Here is a 25,074-nt window from a genome sequence, read left to right on the forward strand (position 1 = left end):
CTGAACTGAACATCTCAATTTTTGGACAGAGGCATAGAACTAAGTTTTCACTGCCCAGGTGAATAAATGGGACATTACCTGATTCCCAGAGCCCCGTTTCCCCTCTCAGGTCCCATGAGAGTTCTGAGGGAATCCAGAGGGAATCTATGCTAAATTTTGTGTCAGTTACTCACTTGTTTGTCTCTATTGTCTTTTTTTTTTTTTTTTTGTAACAACTTGGTATGTATCCTTAACAAATACACTGATTTGCTTTTTGGACTTCAAGTAATTAGAATCATATTGCATGTGCTTTTCTGTTGCCTTTCTTCCATCAACGTTATGTTTTGGAAGTGGGTCCACATTGTTGCATATTCATCATTGTATACTATTCTGCTATATGAATATGCTGAAACGATCTGTACATTCCATTCTTACTATGGAATGTGAACTTATGTCCTTTTTTTCCCTGCTATGAACAATTCTGCTGTAAACATTCTGGCACACAGCTCATGTTACACAAGCTACTGTACATTCATCACGTTATGTACATGACAGTAGAATCGTTGGGTCTTCGGGTAGGACCAGTTCAACCTCACTAGGTGTGGTAGAAACTTCTGGTGCTCATTCCTCCCTCCTCCCTAAAAGAGACATGCCTCGTTTGCAGTCAGGCGAGGCCATTTCCAGGGTGAAGAATCTCATTACGGTGTAAGACCCTCTTCATATTTCTCCCAGTTTGTGACTTGTCTCTCCACTTTCTTTATGGCCTTTTGATGAATGGAAGTTCTTAGTTTTAATATAGTGAAATTGATCATTTTTATGGCTTGTGCTTTCTGTGTCTTATTTAGGATATCTATCCCTACCCCAAGATCGTAAGATATCTTTAATGTCTTCTAAATATTTTATACTTTGCCTTTCACGTTTAGGTCTTAACCTAGAATAATTTTTACATATGGTGTGTAGCAGGGCCCAGTATCTCTCTTTCCCTATGGCTACTCATTTACTTTCTGAGCACTATTTAAGGAAAAGTCCATCCCCTTCCCACTGGCATGTGACAGCAATATTTCCTACATCATATGTCCCTATATGCACAGGTCTGTTTCTGGGCTTTCCATTGACCCATTTTTCTATTCCACAGTGTGTACTTGTTTAGCTTTATAATACATTTTGGCTTATTCTTCAAGAGTATGTTGGCTATTATTGGGCCTTTGCATTTATATATGAATTTTAGAATCACCTTGCCAAGCTTCACCGCCCCACAAAAAATTTAAGATTTTTACTGGTGTTGCATTGAACCTATAGATCAATTTAGTGAGAAGTTACATCTTTATGAAAGAGAGTCTCCCAACCATTTACTTAGATCTCCTTTAATGTCTTCCAATAAATTTTTACAATTTCCTCCATAACGGTCTTACACATTAAAGATTTATTCCTGGATTCTGTGTTTGTTTCCTGTTTTTAAAATTTTATTTATTCATTTTCGGCTGCATTGGGTCTTCATTGCTGCACAAGGGCTTTTCTCTAGTTGCGGTGAGCAGGGACTACCCCTCGTTGCAGCGCGTGGGCTTCTCATTGCGGTGGCTTCTCTTGTTGCAGAGCACAGGCTCTAGGCACACGGGCTTCAGCAGCTGTGGCACACGGGCTCAGTAGTTGTGGCTCACGGGCTCTAGAGCGCAGGCTCAGCAGGTGTGGCTCACAGGCTTAGTTGCTCCGTGGCATGTGGGATCTTCCCCGGCCAGGGCTCGAACCCATATCCCCTGCATTGGCAGGCGGATTCTTAACCACTGTGCCACCAGGGAAGCCCCTGTTTCCTATTGTTTCTGTAACAAGTCACTACAAACTTGGTGGCTTAAACAACACAAGCTGATTATCTTACAGTTCTTGAAGTCAGAGTCCAAAGTGAGTCTTGCTGAGTAAAAGTCAAGATGTGGGCAGGGCTTTGTTCTTGCGCAGGCTCTGGGGGGAGAATCTGTTTCCTTGTCTTTCCAGCTCCTAGAGGTTGAGGCACCTCTTGACTCACGGCCCCTTCCTCCATCTTCAAAGCCAGCAACATCGGGCTAGATTCTTCTCATGCTGCCATCTCTCGGGTTCTCTTTTGTTTCTCTCTTTCCCTTTTAAGAAACCTTGTGAATACATTGGACCCACATGGCTAATCCAGGATAATCTCCCTATTTTAAAGTCAGGTGATTAGCAACTTCAATTTTATCTGTACCCATAATTACTCTTTGCCATGAACCCATCATTTTCACAAGTTCTGGGAATTAGGACGTGGACATCCTTGGAATGTCATTATTCTGCCTACCACAGATTCTTTATATTTTTCGTAGTTCTATAAATGGTAATGTTTATGATTGTATTTTCTAGCTGGTTTTTGTTGTGGTACCAAAATGCTGTGGATTTTCTATATTGATTTTGTATCCAACAACACTGCTTAAGCACTTACTAATTCTGATAAACCTGAAGATTCTTTAGGACTTTTTAGTGTAATTGATGATATAATGTGCAAATAATGACAGTTTTGTTTCTTCCTTTCCAGGCCTTGTGTGTTTTATTTGCTCTTGTATCTAAGTTTCTGTGCTGGCATGGACCAATTATACAATGTTGAATAAAAGTGGAGACAATGAGCATCCTTGTTTTATTCCTGATCTTAAAGAGAGTGCTTACATTTCAACATTCAGAATAATGTTTTCTGTACCACAATGTTCATTGCAGCTCTATTTACAATAGCCAGGACATGGAAGCAACCTAAGTGTCCATCAACAGATGAATGGATAAAGAAGATGTGGCACATATATACAATGGAATATTACTCAGCCACAGAAAGAAACGAAATTGAGTTATTTGTAGTGATGTGGATGGACCTAGAGTCTGTCATACAGAGTGAAGTAAGTCAGAAAGAGAAAAACAAATATTGTGTGCTAACACATATATATGGAATTTTAAAAAAAGGGTCATGAAGAACCTAGGGGCAAGATGGGAGTAAGATACAGATCTACTAGAGAATGGACTTGAGTACACGGGAGGGGGAAGGGTAAGCTGGGACAAAGTGAGAGAGTGGCATGGACATATATACACTACCAAATGTAAAATACATAGCTAGTGGGAAGCAGCTGCATAGCACAGGGAGATCAGCTCGGTGCTTTGTGACCACCTAGAGGGGTGGGATAGGAGGGTGGGAGGCAGGGAGATGCAAGAGGGAAGAGATACGGGAATATATGTATATTCCCATCAGTGTATAGCTGATTCACTTTGTTATAAAACAGAAACTAACACACCATTGTAAAGCAATTATACTCCAATAAAGATGTTAAAAAAAATAAAACAAGTACCCTAAAAAAAAGAATAATGTTTTCTGTATGTATACTTTTAATAGATATCCTTTTATTAGGTTAAAGAAACTCTTCCAGACCTAGATTACTAAGAGGTTTTTGTGGGGTTTTGGAGTTTTTTTGAAAGTCATAAGAGGATGTTGACTCTTATCAAAGACTTCTCCCACATCTGTAAGAATGATATGATTTTTCTTCTTTAATTTGTTAGAGGGGTGGATTCATTACTACCTTTTCCAATTTAAAACCAACCTTGTATTCTCTGAATAAATACAGCTTGATCATAGTATTCTTTTTTTTTTTTTTGCTGTGAAAAATAATTTTTATTTTATTTTTTTTAACATCTTTATTGGAGTATAATTGCTTTACAATGTCGTGTTAGTTTCTGCTGTATAACAAAATGAATCAGTTATATGTATACATATATCCCCGTATCCCCTCACTCTTGCGTCTCCCTCCCACCCTCCCTATCCCACAGCTGCTTCCCACTAGCTGTCTATTTTACATTTGGTAGTGTATATAGGTCGATGCTACTTTTACTTTGTCCCAGCTTCCCCTTAACCCTCCCCGCGTCCTCAAGTCCATTCTCTACATCTGCGTCTTTATTCCTGTCCTGTCCCTAGTTTCAACACAACCATTTTTTTTTTAAGATCCCATTATATGTGTCAGCATACAGTATTTGTTTTTCTCTTTCTGACTTACTTCACTCTGTATGACAGACTCTAGGTCCATCCACCTCGCTACAAATAACTCAATTTCATTTCTTTTTATGGCTCCGTAATATTCCATTGTATATATGTGCCACATCTTCTTTATCCATTCATCTGTCAGTGGACACTTAGGTTGCTTCCATGTCCTGGCTATTGTAAATAGTGGTACATTACATTTACATATTGTAAATTGTGGTACATGTCTCTTTTGGAATTATGGTTTTCTCAGGATATATGCCCAGTAGTGGGATTGCTGGGTCGTATGGTAGTTCTATTTTTAGTTTTTTAAGGAACCTCCATACTGTTCTCCATAGCGGCTGTACCAATTTACATTCCCACCAACAGGGCAAGAGGGTTCCCTTTTCACCACACCCTCTCCAGCATCTATTGTTTGTAGATTTTTTGATGATGGCCATTCTGACAGGTGTGATGTGATACCTTGTGGTTTTGGGGTTATTTTTTTTTGACATCTTTATGGGAGTATAATTGCTTTACAGTTTTGTGTTAGTTTCTGCTGTATAACAAAGTGAATTGGCTATATGCATACATATATCCCCATATCCCCTCTCTCTTGCGTCTCCCTCTCACCTTCCTTATCCCACCCCTCTAGGTGGTCGCAAAGCACCGAGCTGATCTCCCTGATGAATGGATAGAGAAGACGTGGCACATATATACAATGGAATATTACTCAGCCTCATGGTGGTTTTGATTTGCATTTTTCTCTAACGATTAGTGATGCTGATCATCCTTTCAAAATGAAGCAACTGACAAGGGATTAATCTCCAAAATATACGAGCAGCTCATGCCGCTCAATATCAAAAAAACAAACAACCCCATCCAAAAATGGGCAGAAGACCTAAACAGACACTTCTCCAAAGAAGACACACAGATTGCCAGCAAACACTTGATGATGGTATTCTTTTACACGTATCACTGAATCTGTTTGCTAACATTTAGATTCAAATTTTTTGCATCTACGTTGATGCAAAATTTTAGGATTTAGCCTAAAATTTTCTTTTCTTCTGCTGTGTTTGTTAGATTTTGATATCAAGGTTATACCAGCCTCATAAAATATACCTGAGTGTTTCACCTCTTTTCCCATGTTCAGAAATATTTTGTGTAGCATTAGAATTTTTTGTTCCTTGAATTAGAATTCACTGGTAAAAAACCATCTGGGCCTGGGGTTTTCTTTTTGAAAAGATTTTTAACTACAGATTTGATTGCTTTAATGGTTTTAGGATTATTCATCCTATTTATTACCAGAAATTTTAACTATTATATTTATTAGAAAATGTATATTTCATTTACATTTTCAAGTTTATTGTTATGAATTCCTTCATAATTTCCTCTTATAACAGTCTCCTATTATCGTCTGCAGTATCCGACGTCCCCTCTTTACTTGTAGTGTGGCTATCTGTGCCTTTTCTTTTTTCTTTATTAATCTACTCAGAGGTTTCTCAATTTTATTAGCCTTTTCAAGAAACAACCTTTGGCTTTTTGTTACTGTGTGTCTCTTTTCTATTTTATTAATTTATAATCTTATCTTTATTATATTCTTCCATTTTCTTTGATTTCTTATGCCATCTTTTTTAGCTCCTGGAGACGGTGCTTTGTTCATTAACTTTCCCACTTTCTTCTTTTGAATATAAGCATTTAAGTTTATAAAACCTTCTTCTAAATACTGATTTATGTGCATCACACAAGTTCTGATATACTTTTATTAATTGTTCAATTTCAGTATTTCCTACTTTCCATGGTTACTTCCTCTCTCAACTCTGAGTTACCTATAAGTGTTTACTAGATTCCAAATACATGAAAATTTTATAATCATCTTTTTCTCATTTCTAAGTTAAGAATATTGGGTTCAGATAATGCATCTGTAGGATAACAGTCCTTCAACTACTTACTGGGCCATAAAGCGAATCTTTAACATATGCCCTTGATAAAAATGACTTTCTAAGCTGCTGAGTATTCTATATAAATCCATTAAATCAAATTTAATGACGGAATTTTACAAATCTTGTATGTCTTTAACAATTTTTGTCTTCTCGATCTTTTAGTTACTGTGAGAGGTTTATTTCTCCTTTTAGTTCTACCAAGTTCTTCTTTATGTATTGAAGGCAGTATTATTGGTTGCATACATATTTGGAGTTATTATAGGCTTCCTGATGTTATTACTTTTATCATGATGTTATTGTTTTTATTTCTTAATTTATTTTTTGCTTTAGACTTACTTTTAATTAGGATTTTTCTGGTACATTTTTTCCAACACTTCATTTCAACCTACTATATCCTTAGGTTGTAGTGTCTCTTGTAAATATCATAAACATGATTTTGTGGGTTTTCTCTAGTCTTCTATCTGGGATATTTAGCTTAATTTACTCTAAGTATGATATGCTTTATTTCTACAACTCATTTTATAACCACTTCTAGGTGTTCCTTAATTGCTCTGTGCCTCATTTTTTTCACCTGTAATATGGGGATAATACCACTATGGTTGTCATTTTCTTCTATTTGTTCTGTCATTACCATTTATTTCTTTGGTCATTTTCTTTCCTTTCTTTCCTACTTTTTGATTGAATAATTAACTTTCCTTATTCCGTTTTTTTGGAGCATCTAGATTAGAAGTTGTTCATGTTATTTCTCATTTTCTTAGTGCTTATCCCAGAAATGGACACTTCCATAAACAAAGCACCAAAGCTTAAGTCTAAATTACTCAATATCTTTACCCTCCTCCTGAACCTTTAAAATTGAAGTTGAAGCATTTTAGAATACTTTAATTCCAATCATCCCCTTACCAACACTTATGTGTTACTTTGCTATATGTCAATTCTGTTTTAATAATTATTACTATACAGTAGATGTTGGTTTAGATTTACCCGCATGTGTACCACTCAGTCTGTTGTTACTTCTTCCTCGCATCTCTGACTTTCTATCTGGCATCAGTTTCTTTCTGCCTGAGATTCATTCTTCAGAACTCCCTTCCATGAGGTTTTGGGGGTGGAACCCCTGTTTTTTGTTTATATGAAAATATAATCATTTCACCTACTGAAAAAGATCTGCATCACTCAGCACATTCTCCGAGACTATACCACCGACTTCTGGACTTTGTTTTTGCCGATGGAAAGTCAGCTGTCAATCAATTTGCCACTTCTTTGAAGGTAATCTGTCTTTGCTTTCCAGCTCCTTTTAAATCATCCCTTTGTATCTGGTCCTTGAAATTGTATTATGACGTGTCGATTGTGTCTTTTAAGTGTTATGCTACTTGGAATTTATCAGGCTTGTTAAAATATGTGGACTTTTGTCTTTATCAGTTCTGAGAAGTTCTCAGTCATTATCCCTTCGAATACTGCCTTTTCTCTATTCTCTTTACCCACTTCTCCAGGAACTTGATTAGATGTATGAGAGAGTGTCTCACTCTGTCCTCTGTGTTTAAGTCTCTTTCATATTTTTTGGTCTTTCTGGGCTGCATTTTTTTCCTTAACATCTTCAGCTCTATCTTTCATTCACTGGTTCTCCCCCAAGCTGGGTTTAATCTGCTTTTCAACCTATTTGTTAAGTATTTAATTTCACCTCTATTTTCCAATTATGGGAGTTCCACGTGATTATTTTATCATGTTCTAGGTCTTTACCCATTTTAATCTTCTTCTTCGTTTCTCAAAACATATAAAGCACACGTATCTTGTAGTCTATGTCTGATAAAGCCAATGTCCGATTCCTTTTCAAGCCCAAGTTTGCTGCTTCTGTTTCTTCTGGCTCTCACACATGATGCATGGTTTCCTTGTGTATTTAATGACTTTCTTTCTTTTGAAACTCTGAATTATTCATTTTCCTTGTAGAAACCCTTGGAGCTTGGGACAAGAGTAGATTCCTCCAGAAAGGATGCATTTACTTCTGTAAGACGTCTGGTATGTGGTGGTAGGGGTGTGTATATTTAGGGTCATTTTCAAATTAATGAATGACTTGAAGTTTGGGGGCGGATTTCAGGGAGTGTGCCTTGGGACTGCAGATTCAAGGGAGGGCCAATGTGGGTTGGAATCAAAGGGTTGAGACAGAGAAGTTTTATTTCCACTCTCTAAGTATGGTAGGCCTCCCAAGTTATTGGGGAGTGGCCTTCTATTAGACTTCCCACCTGATGGGCCCTAGGATTTGTCTTCCTCCTTCCTGTTTTGTGAGACTGCAAAAAACTGATGCTCCTGCTTTGGCAAAAGCCCTCAAAATGAAAGTTGGCATCAGTTCACTGCTTGCCTTTTTGGATTCTGCCTACACAGGTACTGGACTATTTCTTACTCCCCTGCCAGCTTTGTGGATGCACTCACAAATGTGTTTTTACATAATTACCATCATTTTTAGTTATTTTCAATAGGAGCTTAGTCTGGGCTCCTACTCCTTCATGTTGACACCCTCTTTTGATCTTTACTTATTATTTGTCGTAATCCCTTAAGACACAGCTCAGAGGCCCCAGGAGCCAGGCGATCACATGCACCCCACTCTCTTCTCTGCTTCCTGGGACCAGGCTGGCTCTTAAGACATCTAATGACAGTGGCTTCTGGGCTCACAGGCCTCATCCGACACCTGCATCTTTTGACACCATCCACAGTTCCAGCTTTTGCTTGACTACAAGGAGTCACAGAGCTCACTCCTTTGTCAGACAATCCCTTTACCATTTGAGCATTTGTGTTAGAAATACCTGCCTTATATTATTTCATGTTACCTAATAAATTAACCTGTGCAGGGGTCTCATGGGAAACAGCAATATCCCTTGTTAAGCTTCCCAGGGGAATGGTGGAATTCCAGGCACACGCCGGGGATGTGGATGGGAGCACACGGGCGACAGGAGGGGTACGAGGAGGGAACCAGTATTCACGAGGAGTTGCCCTCATGTGTAGGAATGTTGAGGAGATCAAACCAAACTCTTAGCGTAAACTGCCCATGAAATAAGTATTTTTATCTCCATTTATTCGGATGAAAAGAAATCGAGTCTTAAGTGACATGTCTGAGGTCGCAGAGTTGACCTGTGGCTGGGTTGGAGTTCAGTTCCTCAGACCCCCTCCCATGGATCTGGGCTCTGCTTGGTGAATTTCGGATGACAAGAGTGTGATGGCTGGGTGATTACGGGGTCATTGCAGGCCTGTCCTGGCCAAAGGGAACAGTGTCAGGAGGCAAAACCAAGCCAGCTCAGCTAGTGAAATGAAAAGGACAGTCTATTCTGGGCTTAGCCTCCTCTGGCCTTGGGAGGGAGGAGGGTTCCAGACACAGCAGCTGTAGGACTGTTGTGCTCAGGAGCCGACAGCGCGGGACCTGAAGGACCAGGACGCTGAGCTGTCACCCAGACACCTGCGCCTGGGTTCTCTGCCTCGACCACACACCTCCACGCTGGAACCATCCAGCCATGCCAACGCCAACAGTAACACCCCTGCTCTACACGGCTCCTGGGCTCCCGCTGACCCTTCGAGAAAGCTCCAAATGCTCACAGCCCACACAGGGCTGTCCTTGGGCCGGATGCAGTTCATCTCCTCTACCGTGGGGGGCACTCGGGACACAGGCCTCATGTGGGTCACCTTTCAGGGTGCCTGGGTTAGTTCCAACACCCCCTCCCCCAAGAAGCCCTTTGAGACTTCTCTCTCGGTGCATTCAGTAACTTCTCTGGCAACTGTTGTATTTGTTTTGGAAACTATAAAACACGTGGGGTTCCCATGACCCCCTCCTCAGGTTTGATAATTTGCTAGAACAGCTCACAGAACTCAGGAAAACACTTTACTTACGGCTTATGCTGACCAGTTGATTATAAATGACGTTATAAAGGATACAGACGAATGGCCAGATGAAGAGGTGCCCAGGGTGAGGTCCGGGAGGATCCTGGGTGCAGGAACTTCTGTCCCCGTGGAGTTGGGATGCACGACCTCCAGCTTGTGGGTGTGTTCACCAACCAGGAAGCTCTCCACACCCCACAGCTGAGGGAATTCTACGGGGGCTTCATCTTGTAGGCATGATCAATTAACTCAATTTCCAGTCCCTCTCCGCTCCCCGGAGGATGAGGGTGGGAGAGAGAGGCCCAAGCTTCTAGTCATGCTGGGACTTTCTGGCGACCAGCCCCCATCCTGAAGCCGTCTAGGAGCCCACCCAGAGCCGCCTTTTTTCGAACAAAAGATGCTCCTGTCACCCAGGAAATTCCAAGGGATGAAACAGCTCTGTCAGGAACTGAGGGCAGAGACCAAATACCTACTGTGTTACACTCAACCAGTCCCAGAAAACGGCTGTGGACGAGCCCTCACTCCTAGCCCCCAAGATTCCTTGCAACGTCCAGCATCCCCGGGGCTCCCAAGGCTGGCATCTGACCTGTTCAGGTCCGAGAACAGCTGGCATGGCAGGACGGAACCCCCGAGGGGTGGGGGACACACAGGCCAGCTCTCGCCGCTGGTAGAAGGAGTCTGAAGCTGTGTTCTCACTCCCCGCAAGTTCCCCGAGGATTTCAGCCCAGGGGCCCAAGAATGCTTCCGCCCCGGCTCGTCCCCGCCCCTGACCCCTCACTCCCCCGCGGGGGACCCCCCATCTCCCAGATGAACTTGTGCTCAGATTCAGGTTTGCTATGGGGCACTCAAATGAAGACCGTCCCTGGGCCAGCCTCTGCGAGGAACCAGGTGTGTGCGCCCTGGGCAGAAGGGAGGGCGGCTAAGGGCAGGGCTCTGGGAGAAGCAAGGTCCGCGAGGGTGGAGGCCGATGGAGTGGGGGGAACGGGCCACCCCAGGCCACGTGGCAGCTCGTGCAGTTTGAATAAGCATCCCCTGCCCAACCCAGACGGCACAGCCCCACGAGGGGCAAGATGGCTCTGGCCCTCGCTCGAAGCAGCCTGCACGGCCACGGGTGGCAGCCTGGCCCACGAGGCCTGGACTCGGGCCCTGAGAGCCTGCGAGGGACCTTACGCATCGTCAGGGAGGTGGAGTGTGGGAGAAGGCGGCTCCTCCCAGGTGTCTCCTGGGGTGACCCTGCCAGGGCAGCGGGATTCTGCTCAGCCGCCCCTGGCTCTGTGCTCCGGGCACCTGGAGACCCAGTCCCCCAGGCCCTGTGATGGGGCAGTGCCCCAGGGCCCAGAGGGCTTGAGGACCACACAGCAGGGCGAAGTCCCAGCACTGGGAGGCGTGCCAGGAACACGTGCAGCCCATGTGAGGCGGGCCTGGGAAGTTCTTCGCTGCCCTGAGCCCAGAGCTTTCGTTGAGATGTTTTCTAATCGGGGTGTGCCGGTACGCGTGGAAGGGCACCCATCTCTGAAGCCGTGGGGTTCCCACGGGCCATGCGCCCCAGGCCCACGGTAGCTCGCTCACTGCCCATCCTCCTCTGTCCCTGGGTGTGGGCTGGCCATGTGCCTGCTGCCCGGGGGCCTCGTTTAAATGGGGTGACCCGGGAGCCTTGGACACGTCCGGCTTCACCGCACCCTGCTCTGTGCCTTGGGACCCTCGCCCTCTCTCTGGCCCCAGAACTCTGCTCAGCAGGTGGAGTTTACTAGACAGGGCCTGAGGATGCCTGGGCAGAGGTGGTCTGAACCTCCAGGGCTGGGAGTGAGGCTGCAGGGGGGCAGCAGGCTGGGCGACCCGGAGAGGAGGGAGCAGGGGCGAGGCAGCCCTCGCGGCGGGTGGGTCTGAGGGTGGCTGCAGGATGCCCACCTCCAATCTGCACCTCGACTTCTGGACACCTGTGTCACCCCCAAACATCTTCCCGAATGTGCGTGGACCTCAGGAGAGAAAGTGAGAGGCCGAGATGGCCAGAGCCATTGCGGGGGCTGAGGACCATGGTGTAGGACTCGAGGCGGTGCTCTGAGAGGGGCGGCATAGAGGCCCAAAGAGCACACGCAGGGGAGGGGCCTGGGGGGGCCACAGGCACAGACAGACACAGGCCCAACCCTGCTGGCCACCAGCCGTGTGTGCTGCGTGGGGTCGTGCGAGTCCCTACCTGCGCCGGGGTCTGACGAGCTGGTGGGCGGCCCCCTGACCACACTGGACAAGCAGAGGCAGGGATGCAGGTGGACCAGCAGAGAAGTGAGGCAGGCCCTTTATTGGAGAATCTGTCAGCGACACGCAGACGCACACAGGCCGTGGGCCCCCACAGCCCAGCCTGGAACCAGCCCAGGGGCCAGAACAGCTGGCACAGGTGACCGTCTACCCACCGGGGGCAGGTGGCTCCTCTTGGGGTCAACCATGGTGCCACCTCTCCTGGCTGGGCTGCCTCGGGGCCCCGGGAAGAAGAGCCAGCCCTCGGGGGATTCCAACGGCCGAGGGGGCCGAGGGAGGTTCCCCAGACCCACCCCAGCTGTGCCCCTCCCTCACGCTCACCTCTTCTTCCTGCTGGCTGGGCTGTGAACCCCAGGTCACAGGGAACAGGTGCAGGGACCCAGGGCCACACTTTGGGGTTTGGTTAGCATTCACCCTAGCAGCGGCCTCTTGCAGGGGAGCCCTGATGGCCAGTGTGGGAAGGGGCACGGCTGCCAAGTCTGGGGGCCCCTGCAAAGCCCAGAGAGGACGGCGCAGGTAGGAGGGGAGGGGAGGGGTGGGAGGAGTGGACAGGAGTTGCAGCGAAGGCCTGTCCCCTGCCCGGGGGGCCCTCTGGTCATCTCTCCCCGCGGGAACAGCGGCTCAGGCCTGGGCCCCCAGGGCGCGCACGTGCACGCTGGGCAGGCGGAACCAGGAGGGCGGCAGCCCCTTGCTGGAGCTGTCCTCGTGGAAGCGGATGCGGAGGAAGAAGTCGCCCGTGCAGAGGAACAGAAGGGCCCCAAGGCAGGCTGACTGGCCCGACGGCCGCACCTGAGGGGAGGAGGGGCATCAGCCAGGAGCAGCGCGGACCCCCAGAGCCTCTAGGAGAGCCCTGAACCTACCTAGATACGGAGGCGGGGGGGGGGGGGCGGGGGCGGGCGGGCCCCCAGGACTTGCTCCCGTGGCCCTCCAGGGCTTCCCTGCTGTGCTGCCCCGGCGAGTCACTGCACCTCTCCGGGCCTCAGCTCCTATCCTAGGATGGCGCTAATCACACTTCCCTCCCTGGGCCGTTTGGGGGTCAGGGAGCGTGGGGAGCGTTTGGGGCAAAGGCACCATCTCAACAGGTAAGTGGAGCTTGAGGACTGTGCCTTGTGACCCCATCAGTCCCTCTGGGCCTGCGTGCAGCGACCGCGAGCAGGGAGGAGCCGGCCACGTGGGGCAGGGCAGCGGTGCCAGGGGCACAGAGATCTGACGCTGTCTTGCTGCTCCGCCAGCACACTCGTCTCAGCTCTTTAACAACCCTCGGGGCCAGTATCCCCATCCTAGCTCTGCTCCTGGGACTCAGGTACAGAGACGTGAACTTGTCTGAGGTCTCAGGGCGAGTCAGGGGAACAAGGGTCAACGCAGAGAGGCCGCCACGTCTATCAACCCCTAAGTCTGCCACTGGGGGAGCGGTGGGACAGGGGACAGTGACCGGGGGCTACACGCACCTTGTCCAGGTAGAAGGTGCCGGAGCCCACGAAGGAGACGGCATGGCGCAGGTCGTAGGTGTGCACGCCATTCTGGTGGTCCTGGAAGGGCACCACGCCGAGGGCGAAGGGCCCCACGCTGCGCGGGCTCCGGTTGGTCAGCCTCACCTCCAGGCGCACGGGGTCGCCCACCCGGCAGGCCGCCGCCTCGCGGTCACAGGGCTGTCCATCCACCAGCACATCTGCGAGGGACATGGGGCACGAGGCTGTCAGGGCACCGCCCAGCCGGCCTCCCTCCCTCCATTCATTCATTCATTCCCCGCTCCTTCACCCACCAAGGCTGCCTCCTGGAAAACAGAGGAAGGGCCCCGGTTCCTGCTCTCCCGACGTGCAGGCCAGCGGAGACAGGCCGGAGCTGTACCCCAGGGGGGTCTGTGCCACGCTGGAGAGGCCGAGAGGGCCTCAGGGTCACTGGGGGGTCCTGAAGGGCCTCCTAGCTGCCCCCACCTGGAAGGGCTGAGCTCTGGCCTAGACCCCAGGGGCTCCTGCAGGTGGAGGCCAGCCAGGGGAGGGGCTGAGAACTGGCGGGGCCTGTGCACAGGCCGGGGCCGAGGAGCCGTGGCTGGGCCTCCGTTGAGCCACCTGCAGACCGCCCCGCCCAGACTGCCGCAGTGAGGACCAGGGTGGCCCTGGGGCACCACGGAGGCGGGACGCTAGCTGGGGGAAGGTCTGGGGGTCACGGAGCAGGGCGCGCGCCCGCCAGGCAGGGAACAGGGAATGGGCAGCAGCAAGGGGGTGGGGTGATGGGGCAGGTCGACTGGAGAGGCTGTGCTGTGACCCCCACTCTCCTCAGACCACCAGACGTCCCAGCAGGACGGTGGGGTGGGTAGGCTGGGGGACCCGCCTTCAAGCATGGGTGCAAGGCAGAGGCTGCCATTTGAGAGTGACAAGTGTCCTTAAAAGAGGCAGAAGAGGAGAAAACTGACTCAGCGGGGAGCCCAGAGCCCAGAGGCAGCCCTCTGTCTGTGAAGACAGAGGCAGAGGCTGCAGTGATGCAGCCGCGGCTCCAGGAGCTGGGAGAGGCGGGGGATCCTCCCCCAGAGCGCTGCCCACACCTTGAATTCAGACCTCCAGCCTCCAGGACAGTGAGAGTCAGTCAAGCCCTGTTGCCTCGAGGCCCCCGGTCTGTGGTGATTTGCTACGGCAGTGCCGCATGCTGATACGGGCAGGAAGGGTCCTTCCTGACACCAGAAGGTCACCGGCTTGCTGATCCGGCCATGGAGGCCAGGGAAGGGGGTCCTAGAACTGCAGTGGGACTTCACACCACATGGTACTGGCCGTGGGGCTACCGAGCGCCGACCCTGAGCCCTGGCCTCGTCACATCTGCAGGCCCAGGAGTAATGATGTGACAGTGTCACCTGTGTACTTCCTCACGCCTGCCCGCCTTGCTGTTTAGGGACTCGTCACGTGTGTCTCAACCTTGACCCCGCCATTATGAGCATCCCGCAGTGGAGGCTAGTCGGGGACAGCCCCTGGGTCACTGCCACTGCTCCTGACACCAGGCAACTGCACGGAAGACCCTCCTGCCCAACAGCTATGGGGCCTCGGTGCCCACGGGAGGAGGCCAGCGCCTCACTGGGGTTCCTGGAAGGCACGGCTCTGGAGAGTGGCCAGCACTGGACGGGCCATGCAGACCCTCCCTCCAAGGCAGCAGCACATCCAGGACTCGGAGTGAAAGTGTGCCTCGGTTGATGGTTCCATTAAGGGGAAGACAGGATTCTCTGCAAATCAGCGGAGGGTGGCCGGCTCGCCGCATCTCCGCCCTCTCTGTTCTCCCTTGTAGAGAACCGCGTGGGCCACAGGCACTGGCCTACGGCTTACCTGCAGCGCAGCCCCCAGCTCACCTGGTGCCCATTTAACCCTTCCCTGATGCCCAGCTCTACTTGGCCCCTGGGGCAATGAAGAGGGGAAACGAGGCTGTGGACACAGTTCCCAGTGGGACTCTTTCCTTGGCATTCTCTAAATGAGGGGGAGGGCATGTCCCGAGGTCAGGCCAGGGTGGCAGGGATGGGGGACGGAGCTGGCCCCTGGCTGAGCAGCAGGCCGGGCTGGGGTCTTGGCTCTGCCCTAACCCTTCATCCTGGAGGAGGCCCTTTGCCGAACTGAGCCTCCTTCACCTCATCTGCAAAACCGGGGTAATGACCCAGACGCAGACAGAGGACCCAGCCAGGCTGCCCTGCCCCAGTCTGGGGAGAGCTACTTGCTTCCTTGTCTGCCTCCCCAGGGAGGAGGGCGACCCTCAAGAGGGGCAGGACCCGCCTGTCTTGCTCTCTGTTGTGTCTCCAGTCACAGGCGACACTGACTGTCATGGTTCATCCATGCTGGCTTTAGTTCTGAAACTTCTGCGTCCCGGGAACCCCTCAGGCACGCTGGGCGGTTGGTCACGCCACACCCATGCCTGGCACCCACAATAAGTGCCTGACAAACTCACGGCTTTCTGGGCTCAGCAGGCAGCTGTCTCCTCCCACCCTGCCGCTCCAGCACCTCCAGCCTGGGTCCGAGAGCACCGAACCTTCCCACGTCACTCACTGGGAGGAAACAGCAGAGGTCCGTTTTCTCTGAGAATATGACACGCTTCCTGAATTGAAAAGGATGCCAGGGCTGGCCTCTCCTGGGACCCACGGGGTACTGTGCGAGAAATCTAGTGAAAATGCATCTGAGATAACAGTGTTGATGGTGACTGTGATGGCTGTGCTCAGGTCAGGGGTTGTAACTCCACCGGCACTAATGTCCCAGCATACCCCATTGCTGTACTGAATTCAGTTCTCTGACTCTGGACCAGGGCAGCGGTGCCCCATGCCGGGGAGAGGGGACCCTTCTCGCGTGGAAGCCCCGCTGAGCAAGGCTGGAAGGAACAGCTGAGACCAGCCATCCACCAGGGAGTCACAGAACTCACCAGGAAGGAGCAGGGGAGAAATAATTAAAAATTTCTCAAAGGCAAGCTGTGCTGGAGCCGTTTCTAAATTGCCCAGAGGAAAGAGAACCACCTCGCGGCACTGCCGGGAATTCAGCCGCCCTGCTCGTGCAGGGCTCAGCTCGGCTTCCCGCCCACCGTCCCTGGGGGCCCCCTGGCCCAGCCCCTCCGCCCTCAGGTGGGGAAGGTGGGCGCAGCGTCCATTCAGTCGCCAGACCGGGGGGCCCCTGTCAGGGACGGCGGGTTAGCACTCCCTCTGTGTCCGCAGCAGACTGGCCAGCTGCAGGAAGGGGTGGGCACACCAGTCCGAGTGTGTCCCGTGCAGCTGGTGCCTCCCCGCCCCGAGAATTCCTCACCATCACCCGGGAGCCTTCCCGCGGCATCCAGGGTGGGCTCATTAAGACCCCCGCGGGAACCCCAGGTCTGATGTCTGGGTGTGTGGGGTCTAGTTGCTCCCCTTGGCCGCCAGGGTCGGCCCGTCAGGCCGCTGCCACTATGCACTTCCTGGGGTGGTGACCCCCCTGCCCACCTCTAGGCTGGGGTAGAGGGATTCCTGCTGCTGTGCACTTTTGAGTAGTTTCTCCTTGACTCCTCCCCACTTGCCCTCTCCGAGCCTCAGTTTCCTCACCTTTAGAAGGGCTGATAGGAAAGCCCACCTCAAAGAGGTTTTGTGAGAACTGGAAACGCGCACGCAGAGGGGGCGGGGCACACAGCGGCCGCAGCGGGACGGCTGGATCATTGTCACCATCACGCTCACATCCACCCTGGGCAGTGGAGAATGCGCGGGGCGGGCCAGGCCCCTGACCAGCTCTAATCCCCAGCCCAGGAGGACACTTTGTATTTATATAGCTTCTCCAGGGCCGCTCCTCACCCGCAGGCTGGCCGTGAATGCTGATGGGGAAAGAGGACCAGCACGGCGCTGAAGCGCTGGACAGAGAGGACCGAGGCAGCAGGACGAGCCCCTTCAGCCTCTCCTGGCCACTCTGTCCAGACCCCCAGCCAGCCTGCAGGTGGGCCACATGGCGACCTGGAATGCCCCAGCCTCCCGGGGAGGCAGGGAGGGGGGTCCCAGCCTGGAAGCCCATCTCCTGACCCCCAGGCTGCTGGGGAGCTGCACACAGGCAACCCCGACCTGGGGGCTCCTCGGGAGCGGTGGGCGGGAGGCACAGAACTCTGGCTCTGTGAGGTCTAGCCTTGTCCCCGAGAAGCTCCCGGAACCCTGAGTCTGTGCCGCCAGAGGGGGTGGTGTGGTAGACAGAATGACACCCCCAAAGATGTCCACATCCTAATACCTGGACCCCGTGCAGTGTGTTCCCACACACGCTAAAGGGACTCTGCAGGTGACATTCAGTTAAGGACCTTGAGACGGCAAGTATCTTGGAGTATATGGGTGGGCCCAATGTCGTTACGAAGGTCCTCCTAAGGGCAAGAGGGGGCAGGAGAGAGCCTGGAAGGCTGTGTGTCCATGGCGGCGGAGGGAGGCTGGGAGTTGCTGCACAGCTGGCTTTGAAGGCAGGACGGGGCCAAGGGGTGCAGGCGTCCCTGGAGCCCAGAAGGCGGGAACCGGGGTCTCCCCAGCCCCCAGCCTGCCGCCACCTCTTAGACTGGCCTACAGGACTGTGGAGTAGTAGCTCGTGTTGTTCTCAGCCACTAGGTTGGCGCTCACTTGTTAGAGTGGCTGCCGCTCAGCGACCAAAGAGCTGCCGCCGCCTCCCAGGCCCAAGGGGAGGGCGGGCAGAGCCCGGCCTGGAGCTGGACCATGTGCGCAGTCTGAACTCTGCCTGTGTCCCTCATCTGGAAATGCAGCGAGTGTCACATTCTCTGTGCAAAGTGCCAAAGGGAAGTGCTCAAAGGTTCGGTTCGTTTCTGCCCGACCTGCCCCCAAGCCCCCAGTTTCTGAAACCCGAGGCCCGAGGCCAAGGCCACAGCACTCGTTATCTTAACGAGTGTCTGTGGAACATCCTGGATGTGGCCCTGCCCTCAAGCAGCTCCAGGTGGGAGGGACTCCTGGACAGGAAAGGTGGCCACCCTGCAGGACCAAGCAGGAGGGGCTCAGGACCCACTGAGGGCCGCAGCCGGGCACCGGCTCCTCTGGGCAGCCCTGACCTCCTCGCCCAGGTGTCCAGCGGGGTCTCACCCTTAACTTGGCCCAAACGAAACCCTCCCACTTTCTCCCGGAAACCCCGCCTCCCCAGGGTCTTCCGTACAGAAGTGGCCCTACCCGGCAGGCCTGCCTGGCGCCGGGAGGTCACACCAAGGTGTTCCCCGGGCACCCAAACCCAACCCCCCGGCCCGCCTGGAGGCCATCCCCATCTCCGCCCCGACCCACTCTATCTTAGCCCAGGCCAGCTCCCCACACGGCAGCCAACGGTTCACAGCGGCATGAACCATGGTTTCACCTTGTCACGTCCTCGCTTGCCCCTTGCCCAGTCCCAGAATAAAAGGGAGTTTTGATCACATTACGGCCACTGACCCTGGTCTCCAGGGCCCTGCACGGCCCTGAGCCAGGTTCCCCCATCCCCGCGCTCCTACCACGTTGCCTCCCTCCTCCCTGTTCCGCCAGCAGGCCCAGCGCATCCCTGCCCCAGGGCCTTTGCACCTGCTGTTCGCACCACCTTGGCCCTCTCCTCAGGGACGCTGCCTCTGACCACACAGTGAAGAGCCTTCCTGCCCCGTCACTCTTCCACTCTCTTCATTTTCTCGTGACCCTCAACATCTTATCTGAAGTTCTTCTTTACCCATTTGTTTGTTAACCATTGTGTGTCCCTCCCTCCTCGCCCCAACACCCGGGCCAGGCAGGCACTCTTCCGGTTCATATTTGTTGAGTGAATGAGTGGATGAATGAAAGAGTAGGTGAGTGGGCTTTGGGGCAGGGGTACCTGGGCTCAAATCCCGGCCGTGCCCTGCCCCCTTCGGGCCCCCTGGGCCTCGAGGGGACTGGGCCACGCCCCCGAAGCGCCCCTGCAGAGAGGACGTTAGGACCAAGCCGCCACTGCCCGGCTCTGGTCCTGACTCGCAGACCCGGCCTTCGTGGAGGACATTATTTATGCGGGAGAATTTCATATCGTAAGAAATCTCTGGGGAGCAGATTAGTCTCTTCCCTCAAAGCGTTAAATTGGGCCACAGTCCATCTTCTCCCGCCGCCCCCGGCCCTGCTTCTCCTTCACTTTTAATACCAGCCAGAGTCACGGACTTAATTTTATCTGGCCCAGAACGGCTCCTGAAACGGCTGCCACGTTTATGCTATAGCACGTTGACAAGCTCTGGCAGGAGCCCATGCTATAAATAGAAGGCACGACGAGGGAAGGGCCTGCAGGGCCCAGGCTGGCGAGGAAGGCACTGGGGGAAGGCGGACGGCGGTGCCAGCCTGCGCTCTGGCCAAGGGCAGCCACCGTGCGGACAGCGGGCGGGGCTTCACGCAGTGAGAGTGCGCTGAGAACGGGGCGGTGCCCACACCCCAGGGCGCCACCAGGTCAGGTGGGTCTTCCGTTGCTCAGTCCCTCCCCCCCACCCTCTCAGGTGCCCGGCACAGGCCAAGCCCCTCCCCCCCACCCTCACGTGCTCCTGGAGGGCAGTGAGAACAGGGGAGGCTTTAGCGGGTTTTGAGCGGGGAGGCTGAGGTCCGGGAAGTGATGGGGCTGCCGGGGCCCGGGGCCGCTGGCCCGCCCCAGACGCTGCCCCAACAGAGTGCCCGTCGTCCAGGGCTTGGCATCGGCATGGCGGCTGGAGTCCTGCTTCTGGAGGGGGCGGCTCTGTCCTCCAGCCTAGGTCTCCCCTCTTGCTCCAGGAGGGGCTGCAACAGCTCCCCTTTCCCATGAGGGGCCGGTTTAGAGCCCCGCCTGGCCTCGCCAAGTGCTGCCCCTACTGCACGCTGCGCCTGGAGGGGGCCGGCCTTTCTTGGTGCCCAGGACACAGGCAGACACCGCCCTTGGGACCTGCCAACCTCTCATGCCCATTGCACTCTAGAGGGTTCCAGGCCCACGTAAGCCCGGGAGCAGGTGGAGAGCGCAGTGGAAGGGGCCCGGCGTGGCCCTCTGCACCCAGGCGCCCCCCTCGCCCTCCCCCGCGGGCACCAGCCCGCTGCACTTCTCACTGTTATTAGTCTTGTGAGTGACAGGAGCTCCCAGTGGCACCCTGGCCACTGTTCTAAGGCTTCACAGGCACCGCCTCACGCAGTCCTCAGACCAACCCCATCAGACTGGCGCTGTCACTGCACCACTTTACAGGTGAACCTACCCCGGTGTGGAGAGGCTCGCAGCCGGCCCGAGGCACCCAGCTAAGCGCCCGGCTCCCACCTGAACTCTGGGCACAGGGGCTGGTGTTATTTTTTAAACAGCTTTACCGGGATTTAGTTCACAAACCACACAGCTCACCTACGAAAGTGTACAATTCCATGGCTTTTCATAGATTCCCAGATCTGTGCAACCATCACTACGGGCAATGTGAGGGCATTTTCATCACGACAAAAAGAAACCCCATACGCCTTCACCATCCCTGCCTCTCTCCCCGTCCCCCAGCCCTGAACAGCCACGAACCGAGTTTCTAGCTCTCCAGACGCCCCAGATCTGGACTTTCACATGAGTACCATCATATATATTCGGTCTTTAAGGACTGGCTTCCCTCCCTGAGCGTGACGCTGTCAAAGTTCTGCCCTGTGGGAGCCCGCACTTCCCTCCTCTTCACGCTGGAGTGATGTTCCGGCGTGTGGCCACACCACAGCTTGTCTTCATTTGTGGATGGGCCCTCGGGTGCTTCCACCCTTGTCTGTCGTAACCAGTGCTGCTGTGGACACTCCAGGACAAGTGTCTGTACGGACTCAGGTTTTCACTTCTCGAGGACACACACCTCAGGGCAGAACTGCCGGGTCGTGTGGGTCTGCGTTTGACCTGCTGAGGAACCCCCAGGCTGTGTTCTGAAGCAGCTGCGTTATCTCACAGCCCTACTCGCAGCGTTCAGGTTCTCCACGTCCCTCCCAGCGCTTGTAGCGCCTGCCTTGCTCTGTCCCCGCCATCCTAGTGTGGGTGCGGTAGCGTCTCCCTGCTGTGCCCACGCCCGGCCAGGCAGCTGCGGCCCTCAGTGCCCCACAGGGTGGACGTGTGCCTCTGCCTGCCGGGACAGGAGTCTGCAAAGGCCCTTCTGTCCGGTCTTCTTTACTCATCCATCCCTCGCTGAGAACCTTCTGGAATCCCAAGCCCTTAACCCCACTCGTCCTCCTGGAGACTGCGGCTGGGCAGAGGGCTGGGGCATAGCGTGGGTTCCTCTCCCCTCGTGCATGGCAGAGAATAGGGGGCTGGGCGAGTCTGAGGCCAGCAGAGAGCATCAGGACCCAGACTTCAGAGGCGCAGGTGGGAGCAGGGCCTCTGGGGCCAAGACGAGGGCCGGGTAGAGAGCGGAGCCCGAGGACGAGCAGGTCACGGATGGGCCAGTGGTCAGGCCGGCCCTGCGGCGTCCACAGCCGTCTCTCTAGTCTGGTCCACGGAGTGGGAGGGCGTGAAGGTCAGGGGCGGGCAGATGGTCCTGGCACTTGGGAGACACTTGCCAAATGGCTGTGGACAGCCCAGAAGTTCTAAACCACTGTGGACTTTTCAAAAGGGACCTGCCTGGCGGCTCCCGGGAGTCTGGCCTCCTAGGTCGATTCTGACGTGTGTGTGTGTGTGTGTGTGTGCGCGTGCACGTGTGCATATCCCGGGCCACGGTCTCGCTCTGAGAGGCAATGGAAGACGGGTGAGGTGGGACTTTGGGTGGAGGCTGCACAGCACAGTTCCCTTGGGGCTGAAGGAAACACGGAAAAAATCAGCAGCCCCCCCGCCCCAGCCAAGGTCACGCGCAAGTCGCTTTTCAGTGGCAAGGAGGGGTGAGTCGCGGACGGCCTGCTCGTCGCTTCTTCAGGACACAGCTCCCAGGGCCGGCAGTGGAAGGCTGCTTCCTCCCCGGAGCCCAAACCCCCAGCAAGGATACCCTCCCGGCCTCACCCCAGAGCTCCACCTTCCTTGCCTTTCATTTCTTTGATAAAACTGGACGACTAAGCAGACTTTGGGTCTAATTTTGGACAAAACATTTTAAAGACTTGGGAACAATGCGGTAGGAATTAATGAGGTGAAGCCTCCAAAGCTGCCGGAGTGAGTCAAGTTTTCGAGGCTCTACCAAGCCTGCTTCAGCTGAAGCACATTGAAATTTCAAATGTCACAGGACACACATTTCTCCAGTTGACATGAATCTCGGGGGGCCTGAATTCTAGAGCCAAATTTGATTCAGGAGAGGCTAGGTTCGGGAATTTATCAAGGAGCTTTGTCACCCTTTAAATGAAGCAAAAAAGAAGCTCAAGTGGGAACAAAATACAACGGCTGAGGCTCGGAGATGCGGAGGAGAACCAAGGCCTGGGGCCCTGGCCCGGTGGTGCTGCCCGCTCCCCCCAGCGCTGGCTGTGCTCTGGGAGAAGGCACAGGCAGGTCCCGCAGAAAACCCTGTAATTCCCGACTAGCCAGTAGAAAGTGGTGAACTTTCTCTAATGCCAACGTAGCTAGTCGCTAGGTACACAACCAAGGCGGCAGGTTTTCCCTCGCTACCGACGAGAGCCAAGTAACTTGCCTTTTCTCTGTGGCTGTTAGGGAGCTCAGAGCCAAGAGTGTACCAACCTAAGGCACCACGCAGGCCCTCAGCGGCCGTATTTCAGTCTACACACACAGGCGCACACACACGCACGCGCACACGGACTCTCCTGCATGCCCACTCCTCCAAGTCTTGACCAACTGTGCCAAATACGGTTTCCCTTAGTCCAAATGTTTCAAATCTTATTTTGCTCCTTTATTGACAGAGAGTTTGCAAAAGAGGTCAGGAGCACGGAGATGCCCCGGAGGTGGGAGTGATGGTGTTCTGGGCGAGCGTGTTACACGCGAAGAGGCAGTGGGCATCTGGGGAGGTGGCATCAGGCCCCACAGCCGCCTCCTGCCTCCCCCCACCTTCCGAGCCTCCCGCACCGTGGGGGAGGGGGTCTTTCTGTCACCCGCGCTGGCTCCGGCTGGGGGACACGAGCGGAGAGTGCCGGGCTGGGAGAAGGGCTGTTCCCGAGAGCTCGGCTCAGCTGCGCAGGCTCCACCGGGTCCCGGGCCGGGCGCGCATCAAGGTGGCACCGCACAACGCCTGAGCCCTGCTCCCAATGTGCTAAATGGCGCGCGTTTTTAACAGTTACTGAGGTAGATAATTAGTTCATAAGCCAGGATGCCTCTTCCCAGCATCCGGGGAGGGAGAACGCGCAAGACACACACGTGTAATTACCCTCAAGTCGAGAACAGCTCCTGAGGGGCCGTTTGTCTCTCTTGGGTAAATAATTTACTTTTACAACTTTTCATTAAAGATTTAAGGGAATTAGATTAAAATGAAGGAGAGCTGGAGTTGGAGGGGAGATGCGTGTGGCTTGGAGCTCACTCGTGGAATGTCCCCTAGCTTCCCGGGCACATCCACCCGGGTGCCAGCACCTGTGGGGCGGGCGGGGACCAGGCCGGTGGAGGGGAGCCCCCGGCGGCTGCATCCTGTGGCCCTGTGGACTGTGCAAACCTGCTTCAACGACGGGGAGAGACGCACACGGCCAACACCACCCACCAGGTCAGGGGTCCCCCTGCCCACGGTCGCCCTGGTTCTCGGGCCAGGCGAGCAGGGTGGCGGAGCTCAGACCAAGTCCAGGTTCCGGGAGAGCCCCTTGAGAAGCCGGAGCCTCTGCTTCCTCGCCTGCAAGGGGGTGATGCGGCCAGAGGGCTGGTATGCAGAGCCGGGGCAGAGAAGTGCCCGACGAACGCGAGGGCTCACGACGGGGACCAGAGGCAGCGGTGCAGGCGGAGCTACAAGGTCGGTTCAGTTTGAAGAGACTGAGTTCGGGGCGGCCACATTCGAACCCAGGTCTCGCCTGAGGGTTCCGTGCTGGTGGCCGCCCTCTGCTGTCCTCTCCCTAGCAGTGTCCCCCTGCCCCAGGTCTCAAGGCCCCTCCACCCAGGGGCCCGCCCTGCTCTTCCCTCACGGAACACTTGAACTCGGGAGGTTCTGGTGGCAGAGGCTGGCCGCGTGTTCACCAGACCATTCCCTTGCCTCCCGGGCACACAGCCAGAGTGCAGTGCCCACAGTGCTGAGGCGTGAACACGGGACTGAGTCCCGGCCAGTGGACAGCAGCGGGGAAAATGACACCTCCCAGAGCTGGCCCCCACACACATCCCTCCTACAATCCCCCATCTGCCTGCTGACAGAACTAAAGGAGCTGAGAAGGGTCCGGGGGGAGCCGCGGGATAAGGGAAGCTCTGGGACGGGCAGGGCCCCAGGGTAGGCGGGGCCAGGGTCTCCCAGTGGGCTCCAGACAGGCCCCACCACCACCACCACGAGAACATAAAGTAAGTCTGCCGTGTTGGGCCCCTGAAACTTGGGGCTGTTTGTTATGGCATTTAGCTATGACGTCTACCGGCCTCCAGGGCTCGTCTCTCCAAACTGCTCCCTTTCAGAAGCGACACTGGAACCCAGTGCGGAGCTGACGTGCTCAGGACCATGGTGTGAATCAGCGGTGGCGTGGGTACTGGAGCCCGGGTGCCCTTCCCTTCCCAAAGGGACCTGCTTTTGCACGGGGAGCACTGTGCTTAGTGGAGACAATGCCTCTCTCAGGCCCTCTGCTTCAAC

The 25,074-nt window shown here is 53.7% G+C and overlaps 1 protein-coding gene across 2 annotated transcripts in view; it reads right to left on the bottom strand.

Moving 5' to 3' along the window:
* Positions 1-12,031: 12,031 nt before the first annotated feature.
* Positions 12,032-25,074, bottom strand: part of TRAPPC9 (trafficking protein particle complex subunit 9) — a 507,030-nt gene continuing 493,987 nt past the window's right edge. For both annotated transcript variants that reach the window (XM_069539993.1, XM_059995234.1), the window contains 2 exons: positions 13,467-13,687; positions 12,032-12,807 (listed from right to left, as the gene is read on the bottom strand). In XM_069539993.1, coding sequence (XP_069396094.1) covers positions 12,640-12,807; positions 13,467-13,687 — 389 coding nt within the window. In that variant the 3' untranslated portion in view covers positions 12,032-12,639. The remainder of the gene's footprint in view (positions 12,808-13,466; positions 13,688-25,074) is intronic.

This window comes from Delphinus delphis, chromosome 17 (genome assembly GCF_949987515.2).
Source record: "Delphinus delphis chromosome 17, mDelDel1.2, whole genome shotgun sequence".
Lineage (NCBI taxonomy): Eukaryota > Metazoa > Chordata > Mammalia > Artiodactyla > Delphinidae > Delphinus > Delphinus delphis.